At 36.4% G+C, this 10,561-nt stretch overlaps 1 protein-coding gene across 1 annotated transcript; it reads left to right on the forward strand.

Moving 5' to 3' along the window:
• Positions 1-2,910: 2,910 nt before the first annotated feature.
• Positions 2,911-6,651, forward strand: LOC123220694 (protein ACCELERATED CELL DEATH 6-like). The gene is made up of 6 exons (XM_044643254.1): positions 2,911-3,002; positions 4,030-4,792; positions 4,890-5,042; positions 5,131-5,190; positions 5,262-5,761; positions 5,843-6,651. The coding sequence occupies exons 2-6, from the start codon at positions 4,033-4,035 to the stop codon at positions 6,521-6,523; spliced, it is 2,154 nt and encodes a 717-aa protein (XP_044499189.1). The 5' UTR covers positions 2,911-3,002; positions 4,030-4,032; the 3' UTR covers positions 6,524-6,651.
• The last annotated feature ends 3,910 nt before the right edge of the window (positions 6,652-10,561 follow it).

The following is a 10,561-nucleotide window of genomic DNA, read 5'->3' on the forward strand; positions in this document are numbered from 1 at the left end:
AACTTTAACAATAAAAATGTTATTTTTAAAAATTTGGGTTAGATAAAAATTGTTAATTTTTAGAGTTTAGGAAGAAAATGATATAACTAATAAACTGAATTAATTTTAACTATTTACAAATAGATTAATAAGATTTTAAAGTTAACCAAAAAAAAAAAAAGAAAAACCAGTTTACTTTAGGTGAGAAATAGTCCTTTGGCCTTTCTTTGTTGGGCGGGAAAATTCAGGTGGGAAATCATTTAATGCAATCCCACTAACCATGCCCATGTGGTCCAACACACATTTAACATTATCTTTATTATTTAAGTACGGATGCCTTTATTTTTTTTTGTGTAAATATCATTCACAAGGATTTTCTGTATATAAAAACGGCCAAACGACTATTTCCCACCCAAAGTTTGATATTTTCTCAAAAGTCTCCCTTTAACTATGGAAACACTACATATCCACCTATAGTCGATTAGATTTAATCAAATCCTAACGCCTGAAAATTTTATCTTTTTTTGCCCCCCTAAACTTTAAAAACTAAAAATTTTCTCTCAGTCTAAGTTTTAAAAAATGGTAATTTCACCCTAGGGTTTGGTTTTGAAATCTTCGGCGATCGTTCCAACTCCATTGCCGATGACCTCTCCCTCCCGAAGCAACCTCTCCTTCCGGCGAATGCTTTCCTCCCATTTGGAGACTCGATTGGCGTCGAAAACATCTTATGAGACAAAGAACTTCGTCGGGGAAGACGAAGACGAAGCCGTCGTCTTCGTCTGGGAAGACGATCGTCTTCCCAGAGGTCTTCTTTTGGGAAGACGATCGTCTTCCCAGATGAAGACGGCGACTTCGTCTTCGTCTGGGGAAACGAAGAACTTCGTCTGGGAAGACGAAGTTCTTCGTCTCCCAAGACGTTTTCGACACCGATCGAGCCTCCAAATGGGAGGAAAGCATTCGCCGAAAGGAGAGGCTGCTTCGGGAGGGAGAGGCCGTTGGCAATGGAGCCGGAACGGTCGTCGGAGATTTCAAAACCAAACCTTAGGGTGAAACTGCTATTTTTTAAAACTTAGGCTGGGGGAAAATTTTAGTTTTTAAAGTTTAGGAGGGCAAAATTAGATTCTATTTTACTTTATTTTTAATATTATAGCAAAAATGACGATTTTACCCCTATCACCGTTAGGGTTTGATTAAATCTAACCGTCTATAGGTAGGTGTTTGGTGTTTCCATAGTTAAAGGGGGGACTTTTGAGAAAACATTAAACCTTGGGTGGGAAATAGTCGTTTGGCCTATAAAAACACACAACACAGATTTTAGTCGGATCTTATAGGTTGTGTTGATCTGTGACATGATAAGATTTAAAACATAATTGAAGATCTCTCGAATTATGTCTTCATGAGTCTTCAGAGAGTTAGATGATATGTTTTTATGAGCCAATTTGTTATATTGTATTTTTTTTTAAAGATTTTTGAAGTTTTTATTATTTTTTTACAGTCATGGCTCAGGGCCCTTGACATCGGTCACATGAACCACGAGTTTGGCATGGCTTGCAATTTTGTTTAGGCCAAACGACTATTTCCCACCCAAGGTTTAGTGTTTTCTCAAATGTCCCCCCTTTAACTATGGAAACACCAAACACCCACCCATGGCCGGTTAGATTTAACCAAACCCTAACGCCTAAAAATTTTATCTCTTTTTGCCCCCCTAAACTTTAAAAACTAAAATTTTTCCCCAGCCTAAGTTTTAAAAAATCATAGTTTCACCCTAGGGTTTGGTTTTGAAATCTCCGGCGACCGTTCCGGCTCCGTTGCCGACGGTCTCTCCCTCCCGAAGCAGTCTCTCCTTCCGGCGAATGCTTTTCTCCCATTTGGAGGCTCCATCGACGTCGGAAACGGGAAGAGAGACGAAGAACTTCGTCGGGGAAGACGAAATTCTTCGTCTCCCCGGACGAAGACGAAGTCGTTGTCTTCGTCTGGGAAGACGATCGTCTTCCCAGTGGGAGGATGATCGTCTTCCCAGACGAAGACGATCGTCTTCCCAGTGGGAGGATGATCGTCTTCCCAGACGAAGACGACGGCTTCGTCTTCGTTTGGGGAGACGAAGAACTTCGTCTTCCTCGACGAAGTTCTTTGTCTCTCTTCCCGTTTCCGACGCCGATGGAGCCTCCAAATGGGAGGAAAGTATTCGCCGGAAGGAGAGGCTGCTTCGGGAGGGAGAGACCATCGGCAACGGAGCTGGAACGGTCGTCGAAGATTTCAAAACCAAATCCTAGGGTGAAACTGTGATTTTTTAAAACTTAGGCTGAGGGAAAATTTTAGTTTTTAAAGTTTAGGGGGGCAAAATTAGATTCTATTTTAGTTTATTTTTAATATTATAGCAAAAATGATGATTTTACCCCTATCACCATTAGGGTTTGGTTAAATCTAACCGATCATGGGTGGGTGTTTGGTGTTTCTATAGTTAAAGGGGGGACATTTGAGAAAACGCTAAACCTTGGGTGGGAAATAGTCGTTTGGCCTTTTGTTTAATGCATGTCATATCAATAATTGAAATGTAAGCCAAAACATGAATGCACCTGACAAAATTAACAGAGGTTAGTTGAAACTGTTTGTTTAATACATGGAATTGTGTGAAAAAATCTAGAAGCAACGGCAGAAAATATATTTTTATATTAAAAAAATCAGGGCCATCCAATTATTGATGGGGAAATTCAAAATTTCGGGGGATGAGAAAATACAAGCTTAAGGATTCCCTGTATATTTAAGTACGGATACCCTGTACCACAGGTGGGAAAATTATATTCACAGGTGGCAATCCCACCAACTATGACTATGTGGTCCACCATACATTTAACATCATCATTATTATTTAAGTACGGATACCCTGTGTCATTCACAAGGATTCCCTGTATGTATATAATTATGTTAAATGTATGCTTGATTAAGGTCTTTCTTGACTTGAGCGTGTGAAGCACTTCAACGACTGGAGCTTCAAGTGAGGTAACAGAGTTCTCCACTTCAAGGTATTCATATTTGTAACTTATTAATATATTATTAACTTTTTTTATGAATATATTGAATTATATATTTTTTATTTATGAAATTGAACCTCTAGATTTTTTTAATAAAAGAGATTAAGTTTTTAGTATTTTTAATTGCATATATCAAACAAAAATAATTAATATTGTTTATTTTGCTTTAAATGTAAGAATATTAGTTTGATACTTTAATTAAAAAATAATAAAGTTTGGTTTCTTCCGGAAGAACAAGAAAACTAAAAGTCACATTCGTATTTTTTTTTTTTAAATGAGTATATGTGTGCATATATATATATATATATATATATATATATATTGATGTAAAAAGCTACACATTGGTATTGCTTTTTATTTTAAAACATCAAAGCACTAAAAAGAAGTATGTAGATGAGTATATATATAATTATAGGATAACATTATTTAGAGGTATTCAACGACAATATACCAAATTATATATTTTTTTAAATTAAAGAATTAAACTTTTAAATTTTATTATTTAAATTATCAAATTTTATTATTAAAATAATTAAATTTCATTATTTTTTTAATTAATGATACCAAATTAATCACTTTGTTTTTAAAATAAACCAAAATAAATAATACTAATTATATTTGTTTGATATCTTTAGTAAGATATACATAAAGTTTGATTATTTTATTAGGGAAATATGAATTTTTAGTTTCTTTAATAATAAAATATAAGATTTCAGTTATTTTAATAAAAAAAATTGATAAACCAATGTTTATTATAATAAAATTATGTATATCTAATTTTAAATATTTAATTATATACTTAAATGATTGTTATCATAAGATTGTATAATTTTATATTAAGGATAAAGTCACATAAGACTAAATATCTAATTAAATAATCAAAGTTGGGTTATTATATTTATATTTATTTAATTTTGCTAAAATTTTTATTAACATAGTATGCAATACTAAGGTTCCTTTCTCAACCAATCTTTGATTATTATTATTATTTTTTTTGGTTGTCTCCATCCACGGGAAGCAAATGGGCACAGGAGACGAGTTGCGCAGTACAAACGAGCTTTATCGGGCAGCCCTGAACAACGATTGGGAATCTGTGAAGAAATTCTACCAGAAAAATGTTGGTTCGCTGTTATTTCCTGTAACGGCCTCCATGGACAATGCATTTCACTTGGCGGTGTTCAGCAAGAGTAAAGATCCGCTTCAATTTTTACTTGATATTTCCAAAGAACATTCTATGGTAAGGCATGGCTATTTAGAAAAAAATGGCAATGGGAACACACCTCTTCATGAGGCTGCAGCCAATGGGAACCTGGAGGCCGTAGAGGCTTTGGTCGGACATCATCGGAAGCTCCTCGAGGAAGATATTGAAGATCCACCTAGGGAAAAGCTCCAAGAGGCTGTGAATGAGGATAAAGAAACCCCGCTTTTTCTTGCTGCTGCATTTGGGAAAACAAAGGTGGTGAAGTCTTTAGCTGAAACATCATTTGAATCTCACAAAAGATTAATATACCAAGAAGAAAAAGGAAGGACTGAAGAAGAAAAATATTCTAAGCTTAAAAATATTCACCGCCAAAACATACGCTCCATCAAGGTAAAGCCCAAACCTAAAGCCTCCAATGAACTGCCTCGTGCCATTCAAGGTGAAATGATATCAGAGCCAGAGCCTGATGCCTCCATTCTGCACGTTGCCATCACAGAGCCTGGTGCCATCAAAGGAGAAACATCCATAAAAAAGCCTGATGCCTCCATTCTGCACGTTGCCATCACAGGCCGCCATTTTGGTCTCTATCTCTACTCACCTAGCTTCTTTAACTTTGCTTTGAAATGAAATATATATTCAACTGATATTTGATGTGCTTTCTTTTCAAATATTCTCAGAAACGGCTCTATATTTACTGAAGATGGATGAATCGTTAGCAGCACTCAAAAACCTAGATGGCCAGACCTCTCTTCACCTACTAGCAACCATGCCCTCAGCTTTCGAAAGTGGATATCAATGGGGCAGATTGTTCTACAGATTCATATATTTCTGTAAGTATATTTTCACCTTTCCATAATTCTATTAAAGATAATGTATGCATAAGGATATGTTAAAAGGACCTTTTGTATCAATTTATAGGCCTTCCAGTCGGTGACAATGCAGATGATGGTAAAAAAGCTGCTACAAAAATTTCAAAAGGTAAAAAATTTATTTTGTTCGATTAAGAGATATTCTATATAATTTCTTTCTTCGTCGCTAAACACGAACAGGGTGGCTTAAATTACGGCTTAAATTACTGGAAAAAATCTGTGCACTAGTAAGGGGTGACATCTTGGAAGAAAAGAGAAAGCATAAACTTGCTTTCAAACTAGCGGGGACACTGATAAAAAAATATTCTTCTTGGGATGAAATCATTCCGTTTGATAAAGACCACTCTTCAGAAGGAGATTATGAGCCAATCCCGTTATTCCTGGCGACTGAAAACGGAATAGTAGAAATTGTGAACAAGATACTGGAAGTATGTCCCCAGCTAGTTGAGCATTGCAATGATCTGGGTCAGAACATACTGCATGTGGCAATTAAGCACCGTCAATATGAAATCTTCAATCATGTGAAAAATATGGAAATACCAATGACAAAGTTAGTCCGAAAGGTTGACAAAAATGGCTACACCATCTTACACCATGCTGCAGACATGAGGCGAGAGACTACAAAGCGTCACCTAGCAGGACCTGTATACCAACTCCAGGAAGAGATAAAGTGGTACAAAGTAAGCCCCCTGGCTCTTTCTTCTACAAGATTTTTACCTAATAAACGTGTTTATATGTAAGTTATGTTTCTATATATGCAGCGTGTAAAGGAGATCACGCCCGCCCACTACGTCATGTTTCGCAGCAAGAACGGAAAGAAGACTGGCGACGAGCTATTCAATTTGAAGCACAATAAACTACTCGTGCAAGCAGAGACTTGGCTAAAAGGCACTTCTCAGTCTTGCTCTGCAGTGTCTGCTCTCGTTGCTACAGTGGTCTTTGCAGCTGCGTACACTGTGCCTGGAGGTTCTAATAAACAGGGGTATCCAATTTTGCTCAACAGCACTCTCTTCTTGCTTTTCACAGTCATGGACGTTATTGCTTTGGCCAGCTCCTTAACCTCCGTTGTAATGTTCTTGTCCATCCTCACATCTTCTTATAAGTATGATGAATTCGTCCACGAACTCCCCCATAAACTCACAATAGGCTTCACCTTGCTCTTCATTTCATTGGCTGCAACAATGATTGCATTCGCAGCAACATTATTGCTCATAGTTCGTTTGGAAAAGCCACATTGGACCACCACTCTCATTTATACTTCTGCATTTTTTCCTATCAGCATATTTGTGCTAATTAATTTTCCCATGTATGCTGCATTTGAGAATACTTTGCTCAAGTTGTATCGTAGATTGTTTAAGATTTGGCGTGTCAGCTTCCAGACAGCGTTCCTTTGCAGACGAAGCAGCTCCCAAACAAACCGAATCGCACACGAAGCAGCTTGAGAACGATGGTCAATTGTCAGAGGAGACTGTTAACGATAATAAGCCCGAGCTCCCAGTCTGACATTTATGTTAGTTGAGGCTGATAAGTGTATAAGACATTACAAACTAGTATGACCCTGTTTTCATTATCCTGAGTTTCATCAAGTCAACAGTGAGTGTCAAATAAGAGAGTATTTTACTCTTGTTCTGTTAAAATTTTGTGTCAAACAAGAGAATATTTTACTTCTTGTCCTGATGAATTTTATGCAAGTACTAGGTTTTTTTTAAGAATATAAATTTAAAATATTTAATGTATTTTTATCATGTTTAATAACATGCTTATTTTCCAAGTACCAATTGTCTCCATATATTAATTCATATACTGTGAATTTTATTGAATTCAATATTAGAGGCTTGTATAATTTCTCCATGTAATACCACTTTCTTGTCTCCATTAGAATAATTAATTAACAGTACCAAATCAGATAATCATGTTTCTGAATCATTCAAACCCATGTATTATTCACAAGTCTAAGAGAAGAGGATTGGTTTCCATCTAAGAGAACCAGAAAATTATGATAATATAAGTGAACTTATTAGGCGGGCTCATGGCGTTAGGAGAGAGCTTCCTTGATGAACACAAACACACTGCCTGCGTCTCCCCTGGAAATATGAAGCTCTTCACCCAGCTATGATGTTAGCAACCAAGACTGCACATCGCTGTTAGAGATTGAGATGAAGCTGTATCTTGGACTGGTAAAAAAGCCTTTCAATGGGGAAAGGTCAATCTTTTGTCCCAGAAATTCGTCATTGTCAGGTAAAACCATAGAGTCTGATGATATCATTGTTAGGTAATACTATGGAGTCCGATATCTGAGGAGTCTCGATGATGCCTTCTTCAAACTTGATCTAAACACAGAGAAATGAAATGGCCAATTAGAGATGAACCCAGACTTACAAATTTGGACGCGAAACCTGCACACGCTCGGGACTTGGGACTTCATATTTGGCATTGGTACTAATGGTGGTTGCAGCCGATGGCCACACATATCCAAAGTCAGATTCTTAGATAGGGTTGGAGACAGAATCAAGCTTCACTAATCCAAACTCAATTGTCAATTTGACTCGAATGGCTCAAAACAAGCATAGTTTTGGTGAGTTCGAATCTAACGATTAATTTTGTACTCAAACTTGAGGGCGTTCAGCTCACTAAATTCATAGGCCTAGAAGAGTTTGATTCAGCTACAACCGAAGAGTTCTAGTCCATTTTGACTCAGCTACATTACGATTACAGTCAAATTAGAGCTCAGTTCCTTTTAGACTGAAATTTGAGTGTAGCTTATTTTAAATTGAACCAAACTCCAAACTGATTTGAGATAAACTTAACTTGAATCCACCTCCTAATAAAGGGAATATCCAGGTATGATCAAGGACCAGTTTATATTGTTTCGAATCCCAAAAAATCATCTGACGATTGACAATCACAATCCAAATACTCACCTAAGGTATACTGAAAAACAATTTAACTGTATATTTTATTGGCCAAAAGACTTATTCCCACCTAAGGTATGCTGAAAATTCAAAGTAAACTTTACTAACTTTCTAAAACCCAAATACTCATCTATCCGTTAGTTTTGACAATCACAATCAGAGGTAAATCCTCATTTAAAGATTTTTATTTAAATAAAGAAAAATTGATTTCATTTTAACCCTTTAGTTTTAAAAACTAATCTTTTTTCCTCAGTTTATTTAAACAAACAAAAATTAATTTCTTTTTTCCCCCTTAGTTTTAAAAACTAACTATTTTCCCTTAACTCAAATTTTGAAACATTGCATTTACACCCCCAAAAGGTTAATTCCATCTTTCCAATGGTCGTACTTTTAGCATTCCTCCTTGGTGACATCTCCCCTCCCTCCATGGTGATTTCCCAGAGTGGAAACGAACGAAAAACTGATTGAAATGGTCAAATTTTCTCACATGGATCTGTGTGATGCAACACTGTCCGACTAATTTGTGTGTCGGTGATGAACTAATAGTTGCACGGATTTGTATGATTTTTGCATAGATCTGTGTGAGAAAATCTGGCCATTTCGCCCGTATTTTTGGTGATTTTCGCATTGGGAAACCACCATGGAGGGACAGGAGATACTGCCGGAGAGAAACTTCAGAAAGAACAGTGGTCGGAAAGATAAAATGAAGTTTTTGAGATGTAAATGCACTGTTTCAGAGTTTGAGTTAAACAGAAATGATTGGTTTTTAAAACTAAGGGAAAAAAAGAAATAACTTTCTTTGTTTAAATAAAAATTTTTAAATGATGATTTTATCCTCGACTGTAACAGCCGAAACTAATAGATGTATGAGTATTTAAGTTTTCAAAAGTTAGCAAATATTACATTGGGTTTTCACTACACCTTGGGTGGGAATGAGTCGTTTGGTCTATTTTATCCGAACCACTCTTGACTACCCAGTTTCCAATATGATATATCATCTTAAATAAATCAAAGATTCAAACCAACTCAAGCACTAGCAAGCAATAAAAATACCCAATTTTTAAAACAACCAAATTCAATCCCTTCACCATAATTTACCCACAAACCATAAAAGGGAAACAAGCATTTACGCAAGAATCTATTTGCTGTTAAGCAAAGTTAACGCCTCAGTTGGTGCGGGAGTCGGATTCTTAGCTTCAAGATGTCTAATAAGCTCAACGATCTCCGTTCTCGTTTCGCTAGTCGTTGTAAACCCGCGATCGGTCCCATAGAACGAATCAATTAACGCCTTCTTCAAGTTTTCAATCTCCGTCATTTCTACGGCTTCTCCTCCTCTGTTACGGCCACGGCGGCACCTTCGTCCTCCTTAGCGGGATACCATTCGTCATAGTCCACGGCCCGAGCCACGAACACCGGCCTTGCGCTCAGCTACTTCTCAGTGATTCTCTGCGAAATTTTGACCGAGTTTAGAGGAAGAATCAAGGGCTTCACAGTAGTGAGATGCTGATGAGGTGCCGTTAAAGAAAGGGTTTTGCATGGGAATTGAGTGAGTTGAGAGAGTGAAGCCATTGACTCTTCAGTTTGTTGATTACAATGAGAAGTCTGTAAATAGACGAGCAGGGGATAGGCCAGAAATAACATCGGCACTAGGTTTTGTAACCGGCCAAAGGTCGAATGACTATGTTCGACCCAATGTTTACTGAATTAACAAAGTCTCACCGGTAAGTTTGAAAAAGCGAAACACTCACCCATTACCATATCTGTTAGTACATGTTAATATATTCTGTTAACTTTCAATTAAATTACTGATTTATCCCTAAATCAAAAATGATTCCCACATACTTAATTTTAACTCAAAGGACGTAAACCTATGTAAAACTTTCCTTCAATTTTTTTTCTTTTCAAATGCTTTTTTTTTTCCTATCTTGAATTTCCATCTCTGACTAAAATCTCCTTTCATAAGTTTTCCACACCTGTTTTTCTAGGTAACATATGTCAACATCCAATTGACAGATTAATCATCATCCCAGACATGGTGGACGGTTGTAACTGTTGATGGTCACCAAACCGGAAAGAAAGATGAAAAGATTGTGAGAAATGGACAAAAGCGTGGAACTGTGGAAGTGGTATAAATATGGAGGTGGGTGAAAGGAAACTTTCTTTCCCTTTTTTTCATATAAATGCTTGAATTTCCATCTCCAACTTTCTTTGAATTTTTTTTCTAGTCGAAGATGAAAATTCAAAGAGTCAAGAAAGGAGAAATCAAGCATTTAAAAAAAAAAATTGAAAGAAAGTTCAATGTTTGCGAGATGGATTTTCGTGCTTTGAGCTGTAATTGAGTATTTGTGAATCATCCTTTGAATAAGGGTAAATCAGTAATTTAATTTGAAAACTAACAGAAGGTTTGACAGATAAGAGTGATAAGTGGGTAATTGGGTTTTCAAACTGAACAGGTGGAAATTGTCATTTCAGGTGGGAGCCAAAACGCTATTCCCAACCTAGGTTTAGCTTTAATATACTTTTATTCGCTAATTTTTGAAAATTCAAATGTCCATTTATCTGTTAAAT

This window comes from Mangifera indica, chromosome 7 (assembly GCF_011075055.1).
Source record: "Mangifera indica cultivar Alphonso chromosome 7, CATAS_Mindica_2.1, whole genome shotgun sequence".
NCBI lineage: Eukaryota > Viridiplantae > Streptophyta > Magnoliopsida > Sapindales > Anacardiaceae > Mangifera > Mangifera indica.

Excerpts from the sequence above, each read along its gene's own strand:
- LOC123220694 (XM_044643254.1), top strand. The coding sequence starts at position 4,033 with ATGGGCACAGGAGACGAGTTGCGCAGTACAAACGAGCTTTATCGGGCA. Across the intron at positions 5,043-5,130 it reads CTACAGATTCATATATTTCT|GCCTTCCAGTCGGTGACAAT; the intron begins GTAAGTATATTT and ends ATCAATTTATAG. Across the intron at positions 5,191-5,261 it reads TGCTACAAAAATTTCAAAAG|GGTGGCTTAAATTACGGCTT; the intron begins GTAAAAAATTTA and ends AAACACGAACAG.